Source organism: Neoarius graeffei, chromosome 6 (genome assembly GCF_027579695.1).
Source record: "Neoarius graeffei isolate fNeoGra1 chromosome 6, fNeoGra1.pri, whole genome shotgun sequence".
NCBI classification, from domain to species: domain Eukaryota; kingdom Metazoa; phylum Chordata; class Actinopteri; order Siluriformes; family Ariidae; genus Neoarius; species Neoarius graeffei.
In genome coordinates, this window is record NC_083574.1 from 107,151,211 (window position 1) to 107,174,527 (window position 23,317).

The 23,317-nt window shown below is 42.8% G+C and overlaps 1 protein-coding gene across 1 annotated transcript in view; it reads right to left on the minus strand.

The window, feature by feature from the left end:
• Positions 1 to 2,991: 2,991 nt before the first annotated feature.
• dut (deoxyuridine triphosphatase) overlaps positions 2,992 to 23,317 on the minus strand; it is a 34,581-nt gene continuing 14,255 nt past the window's right edge. Inside the window, exon 7 of the mRNA XM_060924313.1 lies at positions 2,992 to 3,338. Coding sequence (XP_060780296.1) covers positions 3,282 to 3,338 — 57 coding nt within the window. The 3' untranslated portion in view covers positions 2,992 to 3,281. The remainder of the gene's footprint in view (positions 3,339 to 23,317) is intronic.

A 23,317-nucleotide genomic window follows, 5' to 3' on the forward strand; every position in this document is an offset into this window, starting at 1 on the left:
GTGACGTATTAGGTTGGTTACAAATTGGTTCAACTTATTCACATCTGTAAAATACAGGCCTAGGTGAGATCTCTGGGAGTGGTTTTGATGTATTACATGTTGCTTTATTTTTGCATGGTGAGGTTGACATTTACATGGAATTGCCCATCTCAAGAAGCACTGTTCAATCCATCATTCAAAAATGGAAAAAGTACGGCACAACTGCAAACCTACCAAGACATGGCCGTCCACCTAAACTGACAGAGCGAGCAAGGAGAGCACTGGTCAGAGAAGCAGCCAAGAGGCCCATGATCACTCTGGAGGAGCTGCAGAAATCCACAGCTCAGGTGGGAGAATCTGTGCACAGGACAACTATAAGTCGTACACTCCACAAATCTGGCCTTTTTGGAAGAGTGGCAAGAAGAAAGCCATTGTTGAAAGACAGGCATAAGAAGCCATGTAGGGGACACAGCAAACATGTGGAAGAAGGTGCTTTGGTCAGATGAGACCAAAGTTGAACTTTTTGGCCTAAATGCAAAGCGCTATGTGTGGCGGAAAACTAACACTGCTCATCACCCTGCACACACCATCCCCACTGTGAAACATGGTGGTGGCAGCATCATGCTATGGGGATGCTTTTCTTCAGCAGGGACAGGGAAGCTGGTCAGAGTTGATGGGAAGATGGATGGAGCTAAATACAGGGCAATCCTGGAAGAAAACCTGTTGGAGGCTGCAAAAGACTTGAGACTGGGAAGGAGATTCACCTTCCAGCAAGACAATGACCCTAAACATACAGCCAGAGCTACAATGGAATGGTTTAGATCAAAGAATATTCATGTGTTAGAATGGCCCAGTCAAAGTCCAGACCTAAATCCCATTGAGCATCTGTGGCAAGACTTGAAAATTGCTGTTCACAGACGCTCTCCATCCGATCTGGCTGAGCTTGAGCTATTTTGCAAAGAAGAATGTGCAAAAATTTCAGTGTCTAGATGTGCAAAGCTGGTAGAGACATACCACAAAAGACTTGCAGCTGTAATTGCAGCAAAAGGTGGCTCTACAAAGTATTGACGCAGGGGGGCTGAATACTAATGCACACCACATTTTTCAGATTTTTATTTGTTTAAAATTTTGAAGACCATTTATCATTTTCGTTTCACTTCACAATTCTGTGCTACTCTGTGTTGGTCTGTCACATAAAATCTCAATAAAAAACTTTTAAGTTTGTGGTTGTAAGGTGGAAAAATGTGAAAAAGTTCAAGGGGTATGAATACTTTTGCAAGGCACTGTATGTAGTTCTTATGTTTATCAAATCCAGAAACTAGCCCGACAAATATGACGTTCCTCGGGTCCTAATCCATGTTTTTCTGAGCCGATCCTGAGTATGATGGATTGCAGCATTAATTTTTTCCCTGTAATTAGTTCTCATTTACTGTTCAACATAAAATTGAAAGAAAAACCTAAGCGTGGCTTCAGCTTATCCTGCCTCACATGAACAATCACTGAATGCGTCAGGGACATTAAGAAGAAAAATAAAGCTTGGAAAGAAGTAGCAGAGATCATTGGTGCTTCTGGTGAGTGTACATCGCTCATACAGTTACTAATCTAATCCAAGAATGGCGCAAATACAAAGCTGAGCACGTGACATCTAAAACAACTGATTTCCACACTAGTGTGACATTTGTGTTTAATTAGCTTTAGCAGCTCTATATAATTACTTGTTTCAAATTGGAAGTCATAAATACTGGACAGGCCACACCCACAAATGACTTGTCAGATGTGAATGCAGGGTACGGGAAGCCTCCAGTTTAACCCCAGTGCAGTTTGTCCTCAGACGGCTCGGTCCAGTTGTTCAGGATCACAAACAGATTTGACACATTTTGGCTTAAGGGGGAAATTTGTGTGTTGTTTATTTGGACCTGAACTGTTCCTTTATGTTTGGGTTCCATTGTGGTTATAAAGGACTCTGCTTCTTTCATTTCTGCGCTGTCTATTTTAGCTCAGTGTTTTAATCATATTTACTGGTGCTAATAACACATCAACATTAGATTTATGAATGAATGCACTGCAGAACTGTCACCACTTAACGCCTTTCGCTACCCTGCGCAGTACGTGTGTGTATTACTGTAACCACACCACGTTTAACCTGGGGATCTTTTATAAACACGTATAGTGCCCTGAACCAAAGGGCTCACAATGGTGCTCATTATAAAGACCAACTACTTTTTTTTATTCTGATTTTGTGTAAGTGTACATTTCACCTTTCAGAGGAAGAGAAAGAAAGACTACTGCACTGAGGCCTTCCAGGCCAAAAAAATAATATTAAAAAAAAGAAGAAAACCACACACTCGAGATATTGTCAGTGCCTTCAGCGAGACGCTACAGTCATTCAGTGTTCACATCTGTGAGGAGTTTAGGTGTAAATTCACAATAAAAGAACGTTTTGGTTTCAACAGGGTACCCGTGTCAGTCCTTTATTTCTAAATAGTGCTGCTGGATTCCGCACCCTCATTGGTCAGGAAGTGTTGATTAATATTCTGTAACAGTAGTGCAACAGTAAACAAGTTTATAGTCATGTACTGTTCTAACACACTGGCATTTCTATAGTAACAGCTCTTTCACCCAGTGGCTATACGGATTTTAAAAACGTGTATAATCAATCATTGACAGTTTTATCGAAGGTGATTTTTATTTAAGATTTCTGGAAGGAGTCTCCAGTGTCAGTGCTTTGTGACAGAGGTAACGCTGTAATTTTACCATTTACAAGTCAGAGGAATTTACACTTTCCCATTTCTCAGTAACAGTAAACTGCATGTTTGGTTTTAATAACATGGGGGGGAGGGGACTTCTGGTTATTGCTACAGGGATTAAATTTGTTTCACCATTAAACAACTATAAATAGAAAAAAGTATGTCATCTTTAATAAACTGTACTTGTTGGTAATGTGCTGTAAGAAGAATAAAACACAGGCATGTTGGAGGAAAAAAAAAATCACCTGCAGAATTGTGACAGTAATTTCACTTCAGAGAGACATGTTCTCTTTATTACACAACAGCGCCTTCACCTGATCAACATCGATTACAGGTTCCAGAGAAATCTGGATTCTAAACCAAATATTTAACATTACAGTCACTAAATGACATGAAGAGTAACATTTCTTAGAACTTCATTTGCAAGCTTAGACCCAATAACAGCACCACCTAGTGGCCTCCTGCAAGATAATACATCAGCACCAAACACATCCAGAACAAAAAGAAAGTTACACATGTACATATCTCTCTTTAAATTAACGAAGAGCAGCAGTTTCAGTTCCTCCCTGTGGAGCCGAATCCCCCATCGCCCCTCTCGGTTTCATCCAGCGTCTGAGAACAAGAAAAAAAAAAAAAAAAAAAGTTACTCCAAAATGCATCTCCCCTTCCCATACAGCCCATTCTGTTTAGTGTGAACACACATCAACCCAGCACCAGTTTACATCAGAATTTAAACCCCCCCCCACACACACACACACACAGGGACCCAGCAGATTTTGGGTAGAACAGCAAATGAGTTTTTGGCAGAGTTCACTAGGTAGTAATTAGCATTTTAGGGAATACTTAATACACAAGATGTTTAGGCTAGGTGATCACAATATTTCTCAGTAAAAATAATCTATAAAATTACTTTCCATGCTTCGCTAGGGAATGTGAAGCTAAGGTTATGCCGCATTGAGTTTTGGGTAACCGAGGTTGTGTTCATCACCATGCTGAGAGGATCCTGCGGCTTTACTATTGGAGGCTGCGTTTTACTTCTCTGTGGCGATTCTAAAACGTTGCTGTGGCAGATCAGTGCTGCTACATCAAGAACCACCATTAGGGACCATCGTTTAGAAAGAAAACTGGATAACAGAGGACACTTTTTTTGGGGGGGGTGCAGCCCCCCTCACCCCACTACAAGCTGAACTCGTGCATCAGTATTTCACAAGATACATCTGTTAATAAACAGCACACACCCACTGCCTCCGACCCAAAACAGTCACACTGCTGAACATCTGAAAGCCCTGTATTTAATTGGTTTAAAAAAAAAAAAAAGCTACAAATACCCGAGAGAGTTCTACTGCCTTCACCTGCGATCAGGATTACAGTAAAGATAAGCTGCTGACTTGGAAGCTGCACACAAACCCCCACTTAACTCTGAAAGCATTTTAATATCCGAGCTGGGATGACCAACATAACCGAGAAGGGAACCCCTCCAGTAGTGAATAGGACAATTATTTAACACTACAGCCTTCATTAACTAGCTCTGGGGTACACAGACTAAATTATGTACACTTTACTTGGAGAACAAATGGTGTTTAGGGTGTGCATTACAAAGTCAAATTAGAGTTCTAAGAAACAGGCGAGAAGGAATCTGCCAGGTTTCCATTTCACACTCGACCAAGCCATGTGCAAATCTGGCTTCACAAGGCAACACATGCCCAGTTACTGACTTGTGAATTAGTGGCTTTGCATCCAGCCACTGCCCAAGTGTTCACTAGCTTCTACCGACAGGAGACTTTTTTTTTTTTTTTAACTTAAGCAAAAACACAGGGGATTGTTAGTCATCTTTAAAAGAAAGATAATTTTTAAAACCCGTTATGAAGATGGAGAATGTAAACTAAATTTCATGTGAAAAGTTGAAAAATAAGGAGCTCACACAACTAAGCTCTCCATCTCTGAAAGTCAGTTTCTATGCAGAATGGACAATTTCATGGATGCTGACATTGAAAATATTTTAACCAAATCAGAAAAATCCCCCCACATTGTTTCTGGCAGTGCTCGGACATCATTTGGGTGCAAAACACAGAAGCTCTGCATAGTGAGTAAGACTTGAAGCTGCCCCGGCTGGAGATTTCATTAAAAAAAAAAAAAAAAAAAAAAAGTGTGTGTGTGTGGGGGGGGGGGAATGAGGATTCCAAGGTCACTGATAAACAGCGAGGGAATAGTGAGCAGCTGATCTACACTTGTGACTGAATGGAGAGAGGCAACTTCTCATATTTATATCCCCAAGTAGTGCTGCAGTGACGCCTCATTCTGCAGACTGTAACCTCGCTAGACAACCTACAAACAGATCTACATACAATCTGACTTACCGAAATCTGTTGAGGCAAGTGCACAAGTTTTACATATTCCTGGCAGCATAAGCACTCGTTAGCATGCTTAGCATGCTCTCGACTCATTCATGAAAAAAAATTCAACAAAGATGTCCCCAGGCTTGCCTAGCATAATTACTGTGTAGACAGTCCAACCCCCACGGCAACGCAGAAAGAGGGGAAACGCTGCTTTACTCTACAGGATTCATGTGAACATTACAGCAGGATGCAACAATGGCAGAAGTGTGCGGGGGGGGGGGGGACGACGACAAAACTACCCTGCATCAATTCCTAAAAGTACAAAAAAGGTAGTGGATAAACGCCATTTGCCACACAGGGACCGACCTCTCATGGGCTGACAGGTCCTTCGGGTGCAAAAACAGCACACTTGCAGCTCGTGTGCTCAGAACATTTTGTAGAAGATCGTTTCACTCAAAACAACTCTGATGCACTGGTATTAAGAACACCGTACCAGCCAGCGCCGAGTCCAGACGCAGTTCCCATAAGCTTCAGCCAAAAAGCAGACAAGACAAACAGTCAGTAGTCCGCAAAACAGAAATTCAAAGGGTAAGAAGACACTTAAGCGTGATGTTATTTTGAGTTCCTTCGGGCAAAAACATAATTGCTGATGAAGCTAAGCAGCTTGATGTTTGTTAGGCGTCTTGCTTTGATTCAGAGTTTCAGAAAAGCCTCAGTAATGACAACATAAATACTGTTCGCTTGTGTGTAACTAATGGATATGGTGATGCTTGTTTTTCCATAACCATAGTTATTCAGGGCATTGACAGAAATCTGAGGAAATTAGTGAAATGTCAGTGGTGCTGTGGTCCATTTTGTCGAATACGGCCGTGTATTGTAAGTGACGTCACATTTTATGCAGACCACTCGGAGTTCTTAGGTTTAGAGCAATGAGTTTGTGGAATAGCTGACCTCCATCACCGCAACGGAGTCAAACACATGATCATTTTAAGGAACAGGTACAGTTTTTATGGAGTAAATTCCAAACCCAGTTGTGTATATAACTGATCATTTTGTTGCCATTTCTGTAATCTGGTTGCACTCCAATACAGTTAGCATATATTTTGTTTATGACCATTGTTTATAAGTTGACTACTCATTTTATTGTTTCCTGCTGTCACAAGGACCACATTGGAAAGAAGAAACCTTTGTCACATGCACACTTCAAGCACAGTGAAATTCATCCTCTGCATTTAACCCATCTGAAGCAGTGAACACACGCACACACCCACACACACACACAGCACCCGGCGAGCAGTCAGGGGTTCGGTACCTCGCTCAAGGGCACCCCACGTCAACCTAACTGCATGTCTTTGGACTGTGGGGGAAACCCACGCAGACCCGGGGAGAACATGCAAACTCCACCCAGAAAGGCCCTCGCCGGCCACTGGGCTTGAACCCAGAACCTTCTCACTGTGAGGCGACAGTGCTAACCACTACACCACTGTGCCACCTGTAGAAGGATGAATGAATGATCAGTTTATTTAGCCCTTTGGTAGTGATAACACTAAATTACAAGGGAGGCCAAATACAAAAACACAAAAAAAAAAAAACATTTAATCTCTACTGAACTTATCGGTCACAAAATTGCTGAGTCGGTCGGTCCTCGCTACATGAGTCATCGCGGAACAGGCCAGACCTCAGCCATGAGCGACACTCACGGGCTGGGGTAGCATGTGTGCTAGGAAACCAGACTCCCTGATGTTAGCAATAAATTTCCTGCAAGCCGCATCGCGGCGCGCTACCAGCATAGACAAACCACAACCCACGAGTGCCGACTCATATGATCGCTCGGGAAATATAATTAAGTGCAGCCCTCTGAATGCCCTCCACCAGCTGACCTTGACAAGCTGGTAGCCCAGCCCACACAGGAGATGCATATTCCAGGATGGGCCTAACCAGGCTACAATAATATACTGGAAAGTATATTAATATAATAGTATTATATTATATTATATATTATAGTATAATAATAGTATACTGTTCCTACTTATTCAGGTGACATTGGGCATACCTAACCACCTGTGTTTTCTTTCTCTTCCCCCCCCCCCCCCCCCCCCATCTGTCCCAAATCTGTCCCTCTGAGTTACATGGAGTCAACAGGAAATCTTTTGGTGGAGACGGTGGGGACCTCGACTGGCTATCGTAGCCTGCAGGGAATCGGCCGTCAGACGTTCTGTCGCATATCCCAGACCCGGTGAAATGTAACTGAATTGTCTTGGCCAGGCCTAAGGGTCCCATCTGCATCTCATCATTGCTGAGGAGTGTGCTCCCATCACCCAATCAAGCATCCAGCCAGAGCAGGTCATGATATATTTTTTACCATATTAACATGCCATTGTGCGTCATGCCTGATGTAAAGACTCTCGTCTCTGCGAGCCTACCACACAGATCTAATACTTGTCATTTTTAGGGCATACCTAACAACGTGTTTTCTTTCTCTCCCCCCCCATCTGTCCCTCTGAGTTACATGTTGATCCTGGGATTGAGATGCTGGCCTCTTCTGCCCCTCGGACCTGCTTGATCCATCCTGGTGCCCTGTGTCTGGTCGGAGTTTTATCGCCCCACTCCTGTGAAGGACGGCCCCATGAGGACAGTTGAGGGTTATACCTGTTAAAACTGTTAATATTATAGTCAGGCTGTCTGTTGTTGCCCAAATGAGGATGGGTTCCCTTTTGAGTCTGGTTCCTCTCGAGGTTTCTTCCTCATGTCGTCTGAGGGAGTTTTTCCTTGCCACCGTCGCCACAGGCTTGCTCATTGGGGATAGATTAGGGATAAAATTAGCTCATATTTTAAGTCGTTCAAATTCTGTAAAGCTGCTTTGCGACAATGTTTATTGTTAAAAGCGCTGTACAAATAAACTTGACTTGACTTGACTTGACAATAAGCTTGAAGGTCAGATGATGAAACACCAGATTTCTTCAACACACACAAAGCATATAGGCGTTTCTGAGCTCTCTTTACAATAAAATCACAGTGGGTAGACCATGACAAATTATCTGAAATGTATACACCAAGCAACTTATAAAAAGATACTTGCTCAATAACTTGACCTGACATTTGCAAGGGAGGTAGGTAAAAGGGCTTATACTGTAAAAAAAAAAAAAAAAAAAATCTATGCACAGTTCTTTACATTTGGTAGGGTTCAACCTCATTCCATGACTACAAGCATATGTACAGATATCCCTTGCAACCAAGGGCAGCAGGCTGGTCAAACATCTAGGAATAATTTCAAGTATGGAAAGGTCATCTACACATTTTACCCTTGTTTTCCAGTCACTAACCAGATTGTTAACTAGGACTGCAAACAGGGGAGCCAGCTTCGTCCCCTGAGGAATACCGCCCCTTGGGACAACGCAACTCGATAGTGTTACCAATTTTGACCTGCTGAGACCTTTCAGTCAGAAAGGCCCCAATCCATCTAATTAAGATCTCATGTACTCCCAAATTGCAAAGCTCAGATACTAAAACAGAATGATCCACCAGATCAAACCCTTTACTAAAATCAGTAAACAGTATACGCGCATAGTAATGACCACTGTCCAGAGCCTCAAAAATACAATGTAGCAAATATGCAAGCGCATGCGTGGTTGATCTACCTGGTAGTGCAAACTGCCTTAGATCAATTTTGTTGGAGACCTGTCAAAAAAGTGACTAAAGTAAAACCCTCCAGTATTTTAGCTATTGGGAGGTCAAGGTAATTGGCCTTAAATCATTAATACATTTAGGTGGAAAACATTTGGGCAAAAGGTGAAACTATAGATTCCTTGATCCGGACAGGGATGAACCCTTGCTTAAGTGAAGCATTATAAATATCTGTAACAATAGGGGCAAGTTCACAAGCAAACTCTTTCCAGATCTTGTTGGGCACCGCTGAGGGCCCAGGCGACTTATTGTTCTTAACTTGGCACAAGGCTTTATAACAAGACGCGATATCAACAAGAAACTCCCTTGGGACATCCAGGTTAGGGTCAACAGCAACGGGTATAATGTCTAGGGGGGTGAAGTGTGACGCAAGATCAGCTAAAAAGGAGTTGAATTTCTCCCCTAGAGCAGCTGGTGTTGGAGTATCCTCATCGAGTAGCTGGGTCACCCGGTCTGAGTTCTCTGTCCAGCAAGACCCTTTACCTCACGCCACCAGCGGCTGATGTTGCCTTCTTTAAGAGCGGCCACCTTGCCCTCATAGAACTTTTGTTTACATTCTATACACGCCCTTTGCACCTTATTCCGCAGTTCTTTATAGTGCTGTGAGTTTTTCCCATAAACTGCAAGAGCTCTTTGTTTAATAAGAGCTTTTAGCTTGTGAGTAATCCAGGGTTTATCTGATGTGCAGCACTTGGTACGCTGTAAGGGCAGGTAATTAGTTTACTGCCTCTGTCAAGGTGGAAATAAACAAGTCATATTTTTCTTGGACATGTGTATGGCTCAGTACACCAGACCAGTCATACTGTGTAATCCAGCGGCCAAAATCACGGACCCTACTGGGCCGAAGGTCCCTTTTAACGATAGTACTGACAGAAGGGACTTGATTGGAAGCAATAGTCTTCGGCTTAATCAATACAGTAAAAATGATCGCTCGTACCAAGTTTGGGCAACTGAAGAGGTGAAGCAAACAGTTTAGGCCTGTTAGACAAACACCATTCTAAAGTCCCTGTACCTCTAGTTAAGATCTTAATTGTGTTAGTCCAGTTGCATTCTTTGTTTGCTGTTCTGTAATACCTGTGCTAGTAGGGTTGAAATCCCCACATACCACAGGTAACCCATCAGGATGTTGATACAAGAATGAGTCAACATTATTATGAATCTGCTCTAGTAAAACTAAGTTTTTCGCAGCTCCATTTTTGGGAGGATGGTAAATAGCACCCAGTAAGATACAGGCCTAGGAAGGCGAAACGGACGTAGCTCAAGCCACAGTGATTCAATCTCTGGTGATTTGTAAAATAGGATTCTGTTGCAGCGAATCTGGGAGTTTACATATACACAAATACCATCCCAGCCATCAGCTCTGTCTCGTCTATAAGAGCAATACCCATTGAGAGAAATAAGGGAATCACTAATAGACGAATTCAACCAGGTCTCAACCAAGCAAACAATGCCTGGAAGGTTTACATCAACCTTGGCTTGAAGTTCGTCCATCTTTTGGCGAATAGAACGAATATTTGCCAATAATATACTGGGAAACCACGGCACATGCGACTTACTTGGTTGACTGGAAGCTGCATTTAGTGTAAATTCATCAGTGGTGAACAAGGAACTTGGTTCACTCGATTGTAGGTTGCAAAGCCCTTCGCTACTGAACTGGCGAACACGATAACAGCCAGCTCTCTTCAAACGAAAGGGCTTACACATTCCAAGACGGCCAAGGTTTTGCCATAACTCATCTGTGAGACGTTCTTTAGGTTGTAATTTGCATTTTATACTTTGTTATATCCTCAGTGCTATTTATACTGTATCTTTTACATGTATGAATTTTACCAAATAGATTCAAGATTTTTTTGTCATACACTAACAGACAGCGGTTTATTGGGTAATGAAATTCTTATTTTGCAACTGCCTGACCAAACTACGCTTACCAAAATAAAATTATATTTATATATATATATATATATATATATATATATATATATATATATATATATATATATATATATATATATATATATATATATAAATAAAAGTGCACATGGAATGCAAAATATAAAAAGGTAGAGTAAAAAATGAAGACAAGATTTAAAAAAAAAAAAAGGGCAAACAATGTGCAAACAGAGGTAGATATACTGTGCAATGACTTGTACAAAATTGCTAATATAATCCGTGGCTCAAAGCCTGATGGAAATAGAGGTAGATGGTGATTATAATCCGTGGTTCAAAAGCCTGATGGCCTGGAGGTAAAAACTATCAGTCTAGTAGTCCTTGCTTTCACACTCCTGTAGCGTCTGCCAGATGGTAGGAGCGTGAATAGTCTGTGTTGGGGGCGTGTTTGGTGCCTGATGCTCTGTGCCCTTTTTGTGACCCGGGTGTTGTAAATGTCCTGTAGTGGGGGGAGGACAGCTCCACAGATGAGCTGTGCCATTTTAATGACACGCTGGAGAGCCTTTCTGTCCCAAGTTGTGCAGTTCCCATACCACACAGTGATGGAATTTGTCAGGACACTCTCCACCTGTAGAAGTTGCTGAGGAGTTTGGTGGACAGTCCAAATTTCCTCAGCTTCCTCAGGAAGAAGAGTCTCTGTTGAGCCTTCTTGATGGTCTGCTGTGTGTTGTGTGTCCAGGTGAGAGCCTCACTGATGAGTTCCAAGGAATTTAAATGTTTTCACCCTCTCCACCTGTGTCCCGTTGATGTGCAGTGAGGCATGCTGGTCTCTCCTCCTCGGGTCAATAATCATCTCCTTGGTCTTAGCATTCAAGGAGAGGTTATTTTCCTGGCAGCAGGAGACCAGCTGAGCCACCTCCTCCCTGTAGGCACCCTCATCTCCGCCGGCAATCAGCCCAATGACTGGTATCGTCAGCGAACTTGATGATGGCAGTGTTGCTCTGGGTGGGGGTGCAGTCGTAGGTGAAGAGGGTATACAGGAATAGACTAAGCATGCAGCCTTGGAGGGTCCCTGTGCTCACTGTCTTGGTGCTGGATGTTCTGGTACCGACTGACAGCCTGGGGTCTGTTTGTGAGAAAGTCCAGAACCCAGCAGCAAAGGGAGGATGTCAGTCCAAGGGTGGAGAGCTTCTCTGTCAGGCTGCTGGGGATGACTGTTGAAGGCTAAACTGTAGTCCACAAACAGCATTCGAACATAGGTGTCCCTGTGTTCCAGGTGTGACAAGGCTGTGTGGATGGCTGCATTGATGGCATCAGTCAAACGGTTCTGACGATATGCGAATTGAAGGGGGTCTATTGTGTCTGGGATGCCCTTTTTGATGTATGACATGACTATCCTCTCAAAACACTTCATTACAACTGAAGTGAGTGCAATTGGGCGATAGTCATTCAGGCAGGTTATATTGTTTTTCTTTGGGGGGGCACTATGGTGGTGGTCTTGAAGCATGTAGGCACAGAAGACATGGAGAGGGACCGGTTGAAAGTGTCTGAAGACCTCTGCTAACTGTGTGGAGCAGGCCCTCAAAGCACGGCCAGGGCTGTTGTCAGGGCCGGCTGCCTTTCGGGGGTTAGTCCTCCTGAAGACCTTGCTCACAATAGGTGAAGAGCTCTGTGCTGCCTCTGTTGGTAGAATCCCTCTGTGTTGGTTGGTGTTGAGGGTGTCGAAGCGAGCATAGAACTTGTTCAGCTCATCTGGTGATGTGTTGTGGTTGGCTGTGACCCTGCTGTTCTTCTGCTGGAAATTGGTGATGTGTTGCAGGCCCTGCCACATGCATCTGGGGTCTGAGGTGCTGTAATATCCTTCCAGCTTCAGTCTGTACTGCCTCTTGGCTTCCCTGATGGATCTGCGTAGGTCATATCTGGCCTTTTTATATCCATCTGCGTCGCCAGAGGCAAAAGTGGTGGAGCGTGCGTGTAGCATGGGGCGTACTTCACTGTTAATCCAAGGTTTTTGGTTAGGATATAATTTTGCAGCGCTTGGTGGGGACAATGTCATTAATACATGTACTGATGTAGCTGGTGACCACAGATGCGTATTCCTCTAAATCCACAGAACAGTCTTCTCTCAAAGCAGCAGTCTTAAACACATCCCAGTTTGTAGAACTGAAGCAGTCCTGGAGCACTAGATCAGTCTTCATTCCAGACTTTAAATAAACCCATACCGTAGCAGCAGCTCCGGTGTTTTTGGCAATACTTCTGCCTTTTCTTTTTTACAAGTGCATCTTTCTGTAATGTTCACATGAATCCTGTAGAGTAAAGCAATGTTTGTTTACCCTCTTTCTGCATTGCTGCAGGGGTTGGACTGTTTATTATGGTAGGCTAACCTGGCGACATCTTGAAGTTTTTCAAGGAGTCGAGAGCATGCTAACAAGTGGTATAACCCAGTTTCAGCCTCATTTTACAGGTAAAGAGTTCAGGTTTGCAGCTCATTAATACACTTTCAGATGTATAGTTTAGTGCTACACCCTGTATTTCTGATTTTGGGCTTTTTCCATCATGATGCAGGGTAATTTGGGCTTTTCTGCACATGCAAAGTGCTGCTTTCCAAGGGCTCTGTGTTTAAACCTACTACTGCTTTTTTAGCTACAAAGTTCTGAATAAAGAAATCTATGAATGCTTTTACTTTTATTGCAAAGTGTCTACAGCATTAATCCCTCTATGTACATGACAAACACAATTAGTATTTAAAAGAGGTGTTTGGGCCTGAGACGAGCCTGGAGGAAAGGAGCCTGGGAACAAAAAAGCAAGTTCTGCATTGTTGCCATCAAAGAGACAAACCTGTAGCAGACCTGTGACACAAGGTTTCTCAGTCACGTCAAGAATTGGCAGCACAATTCAGTCTGTGCTGTCAGACTCCATGAAGCAAAGACTTAAACTTAGGGGAGTGGGGACTTTTGATACCTGACATTACAGGAAGTTGATTTCCAAGGTTCTCATTCTTTAGTTAGCACAGCAGGCACATGCAGAGTGCAGTGATAGCAAAGGTGGTTGTAAAAAAAAAAAAAACACCACACAGAAGAACTTAAAGCATAAGCCATCTCTGGGGAAGCCACTGGTGAGCATGTTACTTCTATTCATGTCGGCTGTTTGCTAGCAATGTTTTAATGTTATAACTTCAGCAATGTAATGCAGTTAACGTTTACTAGCAGTCATTGTGCCAAGTCTTCACTTTATATGTGCTTTGTCATGCAACTTGGTTGTTGTAATGGGTGTAGTTTTTGGTTTAAAGTAATGGTGTACTTCATTTTCTTGATTTGTAAAAGGTTTTTAACCTACTGAATAATTGAAGCTAACTGAAGCTCATTTCAACCTGAAATGCTCCAACAACTAAATAAAGAAAAGAAAGATTAAGTTGTGAAAATCTGAGTTGAGCCATCTTACCCTGTAGTTAGCTACGGTCTTTTCAAGTTTGCCCAGGCTCTAAGTAGAGACACCCCAATAACTTGACAATTAAAAGCCATTGAGGGCCCAGTCAACAACCATCCACTATGAAGGCTAAAGACTAGCATCTTGCCTATTGATGACCCGAGAGGCAGTGCATTCAGCATTGGGACATGAAGATTAAAAGACTTCAGAAAGTCCAGGTAGTAGATGCAGAGGAGAATTGCAGTCACAGCAAGATCATTTAAAAGGCACCAGGTGTTAGAAGGGATTGAATTCATTTCATAAGTAAAGTCGTCTCACATATCAAGATGGCTGTTGAAGCTCTTGGCAAAAATCACTGGATCAGCTGAAGAAAGGGAGAACGGTTGCAAAGGGCTGTTTCACTAAGCAAACAAACTACCTCAGTAGAAAGGCAAGTGCTCCGAGTCAGAGCTCAGAAGAATTTGCAAAGCTCTCTGTTGACACACGTAAGCTCATCGAGGCCAATGATGAATACAGAGCTGGATTAGAAGCAGAGCTTGAATCTCGAGTAGAAGATGAGGCTGTTCTTGACAAGGAGTAGGACACAAACCTTAAAGGAATACTGCAGAGTGAAGTGCTTTTTAGGTCCATTTTCGCATTATTGGGAGTGCATATGTTGAGTTGCTACCACAAAATCACATCAATTGGATGAGTTGAGAACTCTGTTATTTCATCTGGAACGTGCCAACACTGCAGTGCACGGGGCATGTCTTTTTGCTGATACAAACACTAGCTTTAAAACCATTGCAAAGCTCAAAACATGCCAGTTCTGTGGAAGTGAGTAGAGGGTTCCTACAAACAAAACGAAGTATCCCGAGCTCTGCAAGTGCAGTGTGTAGAAGAGTAAATACAAAGCCAGTGACCTTACTTGAAGTTGGTCTTCCTCAAACGCCATCTTCATGGGACAGTCCATAAAAGTCGAGTGCAGAGCCCATCCCGCTGGAAATGCACAACATGCCACAATTGTGCATTTCCAGCGGGATGGGCTCTGCACTCAACTTTTACAGACTGTCCCATGAAGATGGCGTCTGAGGAAGACCAACTTCAAGTAAAGTCACTGGCTTTGTATTTACTCTTCTACACACTGTCTGTGCACTTACAGAGCTCGGGACACTTCGTTTTGTTTGTAGGAACCCTCTACTCACTTCCACAGAACTGGCATGTTTTGAGCTTTACAATGGTTTTAAAGCTAGTGTTTTGTATCGGCAAAAAGACATGCCCCGTGCACTGCCATGTTAGCGCTTTCCGGTTGAAATCACAAAAAGACGAATTCTCAAACATCCCAATAATGCGAAAATAGACCTAAAAAGCATTTCACTCCAGAGTATTCCTTTAAGAAAGTCACCAGTGACTGAGCAGAAGTTCAAAGAAGTAAAAGCCACTGTTCAAACCAATCTCTGGGGCAGGTATGGGCATGATGCACTAGAGGCTGCTTTTGAGGAAGCAGAAAAAGGCCTGTAGGCATACCTACTCCATACCTGTGGAGAGTGATTATGAAGTCCACCTTACTGTAGTGTACAAGTTAATCAAGGAAGCTTCCAAAGTTCTTCAAAGACTTTCTACAAAAAAGCAACAGAATCAGAGAACAATATGGCGGCAGCAGCAACTGCTGCTGCTGTCACTAGTGTTCGTAAAAATCCTGAAGTTTATGAAAGTTAGTGGTAAAGTGATAGTGGAAGATGAGTTCCTTCACTTTATATCGGTTAAGATGAGAACTTTGCCGCACGATGAAATTGTACTGTTGGCCGTAAACAATTTCTCTTCTGAGTGGATTGAATCGTCCAAGCGAACGCTGTTTGAATTGTGTCCAACAAAGCAGCGTAACACTAAACATAAGGGCGCACAGAAAGACATCAATAACATCAAGGACTGTCTGAAGCTGCTTAACGAGTGCGGTGAGTGTATACCCAGGTTTGTTTCATATTTTCTGGATGAACCCCCACCTGTTGGCTTCGGCAACATGGATGCCTCGGCCTTGCTCAGTAGAATGGAGCGCCTAAGCCGGGAGGTCTCTATGCTAAGGGGAGCTGTGGAATCCCAGGCTAATGTGAGTGAAAATTTGGGACTGACGACCACTGCTCTGGAGCGCCGGCTGACCGATACTGAAACATACCGTGGATTTTGCCGGGCTAGCGAGGGTGTGTCGGGTGTAGGACCAAGTCAGAAATGGTACGCCGGGCAGACTTTTGAGAGACAGCATAAAGCAACGGTCGGGGGAAGTCGTGAACCAACAGTCACTGTCTCCGACATGGTCTACTGTCCTCAAGGAAGGAAAACCGAAGGCTCAGAAACCTTTAAAAGTAGCCACGACCGTGAGCTCGGGATCCCAAAAATCGCCCTAGGAGGGAGCAGTGCAGGGAAGGGATAATAGGCACTGACACAGCCAGTAACATCTTCACAATCAAAACCAAGCTGGTGAGTGTTTTTGCAACTAGATTTTCCCCTGATCTCGATGCCGATACTCTGGGTGCCCACTTATCCGCGAAACTGGGTAAACCTGTCGGAAGATTGACTCTACATGCGACAGATTTAGCTCGTTCCATATCACCGCAGAGTGTAATGAAGTTGCTGATATGTACAACACATCTAGCCATCAGGTGTGTATGTGCTCCGCTACTTTGAGGCTCGTAGACCAAGAATGAACAGTGTAAGCCCACCTGCGTCTGTCCTTGAATCTGGCATAGAGAAGAGCCCTGGAAGTGCAATTGTAACTGTAACGTCCCAGGGAAAAGAAGGCCATGTAGATCATGAATAAATGACTAGAATTAATAGCGTCTTATAACGCGCGTGGTTTGCGTGTTGGGCACACTGAGGCAGACAAAGCACGCCACTTTGTGGTGGACAAACTTTTAGAGACTTGTGATGTACGGTGTGTTCAAGAGACGTTTTTACCTAAACAAGATCTAGAGAGAGTCTGAACTGTCTACATAAGAATTTTTATGGAGCTGGTGAATCCACTACGGACCTGAGTACTAGAATTATAAGGGGCAGAATTGCTGGCGGTGTTGCTATACTGTGGCACAAAAAGCATGACCAACTGGTTAATGTAATTAGACTGGACCATAGGACTTGGGGTGTATTCACACCTACGTTGTTTGGTCCAGACCAAACGAACCAAATTTCCCTTGGTCCAGACCTTTTGGGTTGGTCTGAATACAAACCACCAAACTCTGGTCTGGACCAAACAAGCGGACCGAGACTGAGCTGCAAGGTCGGACTCGGTCCAGACCAAAGGAACCCTGGTGCGGATCTTTGAGGTGTGAAAACAGACTGGACCTAATCTGACAGTTTTGCTTTTTTGTACCTCGGGAGCTTCCGTCGTTTGTCGAGCATTATGGGAAACAGTGTCTTGACACTCCACCGCAAAGTGCAAACACTGTTTCGGTTGTCAAGGGTTGTTCAGTCACCAGTGGTAGGGGAGTACAAAAAATGAGTAGGGGGCAAACGTGGGCCGAGGAAGAAACGCGTACCCTTGTGGATATATGGGCAGATGTCCACATATCTGAGCTTTTGGAGAGAACACACAAAAATGCCGACATGTTTGCTGTATTCAGTGAGAAAATGAAGGGGTTCACGCGCTCCCCAGAACAAATGTCAACTAAAAGTGAAGAAACTCCGTCAGACCTACATTAAAATCAGGGACATTCTTTCAAAAAGTGGTGGTACTAGCGACGCAAAAAAGAAATTCATTTATTGCGTGAAGAGCCAGAACTGTCAACACGTGCGCTCATCAGCACTATCCTCCGTAGCCGCCTTGCCCTTTGTCGTCGTTGATAAATTACTTGTACAACAGCATAGTAGTCGCACAATTGTGAAAACAGTAAAAACTGGAAAAACATAGCTTTGATGACATTAAAAAAAGAATAACAGCACGGAAAGCCTCCATGACTACTTTTGAACTTAACGCTTTGTGCGCGTGTCGTCTCTGACCAATAGCTGAACGACCTCAGGGTGCGTGGCTTTGTTGACAGATTTTGGTCCGCTTACCAAAATGTACAGTGTGAAAGCGAACCGCACCAAAATGAAAAAAAACCATTTGGTTCAGACCAAAGCAAGTGATCTATCCTGGTCTGAATACACCCTTAAGTTCATTTGTGGAGATAAGAACTTTGTCTTGAATATTTATACACCTTAGGAGTGCTCTCAAAATGAAGATGAATTTCTCAATAGACTGTCTTTCATTATGTCCTTTATAGAAGATAATGCCTCTACTTGGTTTTTTATTGTGGGTGATTTTAATGCAGATGTCTCTGATAACCACTCTGTTTTTGCTAAACATGTTGGGCAGTTCTGTTCTGATAATGGCCTGATCTTATCTAGTAAAGTGCTCCTGCCTGATGACAGCTACACTTATATTAGCGATGCATGGCACACTACCTCATGGTTAGATCATTGTGTCTGTACAGCGGATGCTCATGATTCACTATGAATTTGCCACTACAGATCATGTACCCTTCTCCTTGTCAGTTGATATGGATTGTGTACCTGCTCAGACATTTGTTGATACCAATTTAAACATGGGAAAAAGAGCATGGGGTAATTTGTCTGAAAAAGATCCATTTGATTATAGTGTCACCTATCGGATACAATGCTTAGTAATATTTATGTATCAAGGGATGCCATCTTATGCTATGATATTAATTGCAAGGACCCTCAACATTGCACTGATTTATGTGACATGTATGAGCATATTGTGAGGTCTCTCCTTGTTTCAAGTGGGTCATTGTGTAAAACCAGCTCTCATAGCATCAAGCCAGGTTGGAATGATTTTGTAAGCGAGCTTCATGCAGAAGCTAGAAGTGCTTTTAAAGCATGGGCTGCTGCAGGTAAAATCAGGCAAGGTCCGTTGTTTGACTATAAGAAAAGAACAAATGCAAAGTTTAAATATGCCTTGCGCTTTATTAAGTCATATGAAAATACCTTGAGGTCTGATTCTCTTGCAAAGAAACTGTATAATAATCTCATATCATCTCTAGCCGCTTTATCCTGTTCTACAGGGTCACAGGCAAGCTGGAGCCTATCCCAGCTGACTACAGGCGAAAGGCGGGGTACACCCTGGACAAGTCGCCAGGTCATCACAGGGCTGACACAGACAACCATTCACACTCACATTCACACCTACGCTCAATTTAGAGTCACCAGTTAACCTAACCTGCATGTCTTTGGACTGTGGGGGAAACCGGAGCACCCGGAGGAAACCCACGCGGACACGGGGAGAACATGCAAACTCCACACAGAAAGGCCCTCGGCGGCCACGGGGCTCGAACCCGGACCTTCTTGCTGTGAGGCCACAGCACTAACCACTACACCACCGTGCCGCCCTGTATAATAATCACAAGGAATTTTGGAAAGAAGTTAAAAACACTTGTAAAACATCTTTACCAACTAATATTGATGGCGTCATTGGTGTCAATGAAATTACTAAGCTATGGCAGAAGAGCAATTCCAGTGTTATGGACGTGACACTTGAACTCAAAATGGCAACAAATGACCCAGTGCATGTTTTATTGTCTCCCAGTATTTAAACAGGTGTTGCATATTTTAAGGCTGTACCATACTGGAGAAGTGATAGAACAAGAACAATCCCCATAGTACATCTAGGGCATGCCAGAAAACGCCAATAAAAGATGCGTTATGGATGTGATAGAAAAAGTATCACTTTTCTTGGGTGACTGTACATTTTTATCAAACTGAAATTGTAAACCTAATGTCGAAATGGAGATATCCATTTGATAGAGGGGTCCAAGGTGAATATTAAAATCTTTAAAATATTTTGTATTTCATGCAGAGTTTCGGAAGGAAAAGTCAGCGTTATGGATGTGACGAAATTCCGTTATGGATGTGACGCGTCTGAAATAGACATGGCACATGTTTAGAAAATCAGCAATTTAACCACCATAACCCTTTGAAAAACTCTAAATATCAGCTAAAACTATCAAAGTTCTTAAATATTTAGGATGGCTATTGTTTTGTGGATTTTAGCATACATTTCTGTGGCTTGTGGCAATAATATAGAATTGTACATGATCAAAGTTGGTTTTAGCTTGGGTTTTACATAAGAAAGAAAGACTGACAGTGACATATTAGGTTGGTTACAATTGGTTCAACTTATTCACATCTGTAAAATACAGGCCTAGGTGAGATCTCTGGGAGTGGTTTTGATGTATTACATGTTGCTTTATTTTTGCATGGTGAGGTTGACATTTGCATGGAATTGCCCACAAGCACTATAGGGAGCTGTTTAACTGTGTGAAAAGTAACACCTTTGTAGTGGGTGAAATACAAGATAATGAGATTAAGTCAAGTCTCCCCACAAGAGATATTTAATGCAGTCATGTCCTTGAAAGACAATAAGGCATGTGGTATAGATAAGATCACTGTAGAGCATTTGAAATATACAAGCAGAAAACTCTGTCCATTACTTTCTATGTGCTTCTCTGGTTTTTTTAGTTCATGGAGTTTTACCTGACTCAATACTTTATGCTGTTGCCCATTATTAAAGACAAGGCGGGTAAGATAAACTCTCTGGATAATTACTGACCCATAGCCTTAGCTAACATACTGTCAAAGGTCTTAGAGAGGATTTTGCTGAATCGGTTGGAGGAGGTTGCTGTGACCTTGGACAACCAATTTGGCTTTAAACCTAAACATGGCACTGATATGTGCATTTTTGCACTAAAAGAGATCCTTGATCTGTATAATAGGCACAACACAACCATTTTTGTGTGCTTCATTGATGCTTCTAAGGCCTTTGATCGTGTAAACCATGAGAAATTGTTCTTAAAGCTACTAAATAGAGTTCCCAAGGTTCTAATTAGAATCTTGGTGTACTGGTATGGGCAGCAGTCTGTTTGTGAAATGGGGTAACAATATGTCCGACCCTTTTAAAGTTGGAAATGGAGTCAGGCAGGGGAGTTTGTTGTCCCCTTTTCTCTTTAACATATATGGATGGTCTCTCAACACTTCTAAACAGCTGTAGAACAGGCTGCATGATTGGTGACCGCATCAATCACCTGATGTATGCAGATGATCTGGTGATTCTGTCCATATGCAGTGCTGGGTTTCAACAGCTGTTGAGAATATGCTCTCAGTATGGCTATGACTTCAACATTAAATACAATGCCAAGAAGAGTAATATAATGATTATTAGAAGTAAGGATAAGAAATTGCCCATTCCTAATTTCTTCTTGTCTGGTATAGCTCTCAGCCTATGCAGTGAGGCGAAGTATCTGGGCCATTACATAATGGATGATTTGTCTGATTGTGATATTTATAGACAGTATCGAATGGTATATGCTCAAGCTAACATGCTTATAAGAAAATTTGGAACGTGTTCATCCTATGTTAAAGTAGCACTTTTTAAAGCATTTTGTATGCCGCTATACACTGCCCATCTGTGGAGGGGATATAAGAGTAGTAGCATCCATAAGCTCCATGTGGCATATAATGATGGAATGAGGCTGTTATTAAAGTGCCCAGATGGAGTAGTGCTAGTTATCTTTTTGTGCAAGTTGATGTCCCCACATGTCCTGCTGTACTCAGGAATCTTATGTACAGATGTACGTGTAGGTTAACAGCGTCTAGCAATGGTATAATTGTAGCCTTAGTGAATCCTGCAATGAGTGCAGTTAGATTTACCTCCACACTGTAGAACCATTGGAGATGCAGTCTGTATTGTATGTGACGACCTGAGTTTTTCATGGATGTCTGATTTTTTTTTTTTTTTTAGTTCTTTATTTTTTACTAAATCTATAATGTCTGTATATGTCTTATGTAGTTATGTATCTACGGACCACTCGTGTCTGAAATAAAGGTTGATTGATTATCAGCCTGGGAGTCCTGGGTCCCCAACATTAGAGAGAGGACATCCAAAAGCGAAGTAAGGATGTAAAGCTAGCCTATATTGACCTTGAAATGAGAAAGGCTGAGTTTGCTAGGGCATGAAGGGTTGCCGAAGAAAGGCAAGCAACAGAAGTGAAACCGGTGCTAACTGGAAACATACCACCAGTCATAAAACTCAAGCCAACTCAATTGCCAACATTTAATGGCTGCAAGAGGGATTTCTACCACTGGAAGATGGATTGGGAAAGCCTTCAAAAGCAAGGTGATCCAACTGGCTCACCAGAGGTTAAAAAGATCCAGCTTCTTGACAGTGTGGGTGAGAAGATTGTCAAAGATCACAGACTGTCAGCTTACAACACTGCAGAGGACGTCTTCAGAGTGTTGGAAGATAGGTACAAGTACACCATTGCTCTGGCGATTGTTGAAGAATTGAAGATTGCACCTGTCAGAGGAAATCAGCCAAGGAGGGGAAAAAAAAAAAAAAAAAAAAAAGGTAGACTTAATCCAGACAATTGAGAAAGCACTTGCAGATCTAGGAAGCACTGGTGCCATTAAAAACCCACTAGTGGTTAAATCAAGAGCGCAAGCTTCCTGAGTTTGTAAAAAAAGGACTGGCTTGTGTTCATGGTGGATCCCAGTAATGGTGTCACTCAACCACTTTGACATGCTTCTCAGGTTCCTGAAGATGCAAGAGGAGATCTTTGAGAGACTAGACCACTTAAGAACAGACAGGTCAGAGAAATCAGACAGCACAGATAGGAAGTTCAGCAAGAAAGTTGCTTCAACTAAAGCTACAGAAAGAAAGGAGGATGGCGATGAAGGGTGTCATTTGTGGAAATGAGAAGCACCAAAACAGAATTCTCTTCTGCAAGAAATTTAAAGACCTTCAGCTGTTAGAAAGGGAAGCTGCTGTGAAAAAGATTGGTGCTTGCAGGGAGTGCTTAGGATGCCATAAGGACAAGGACTGCAAAGACACTTACCTGTGCAGAAACAGACTGTAAGGAGAGAGGCTCTTCAGATCACCACCTCTGTCCAAGGGGAAAACACTAAAAGACATGACTCTGAGAAACCTCAAAGATAACAGAAAGGACTTAACTGAGGAACAGGAGAAGTTCTGAGTGAACGGTCCCCAGAATTGGCAGAGAGGCTGGAAGGCGTTCAAACAACTCATCCAAAGTTAGCTGCTCTGTTGAGTCCAAGGTTGGCCTTCTGAGGGAAAGTGGACAAACGGAACTTTGTTATAACGATGTTAAAAATGAAGGTGACCGCAAATGCAGGGCAGAAGATTGGAACCCTGGTGGATCTAGCGTCGGCCACCAGTTACATCATGCATAAAGCTGCCAACAGATTGAATCTCAGGAGTGAGAGGATCACGCT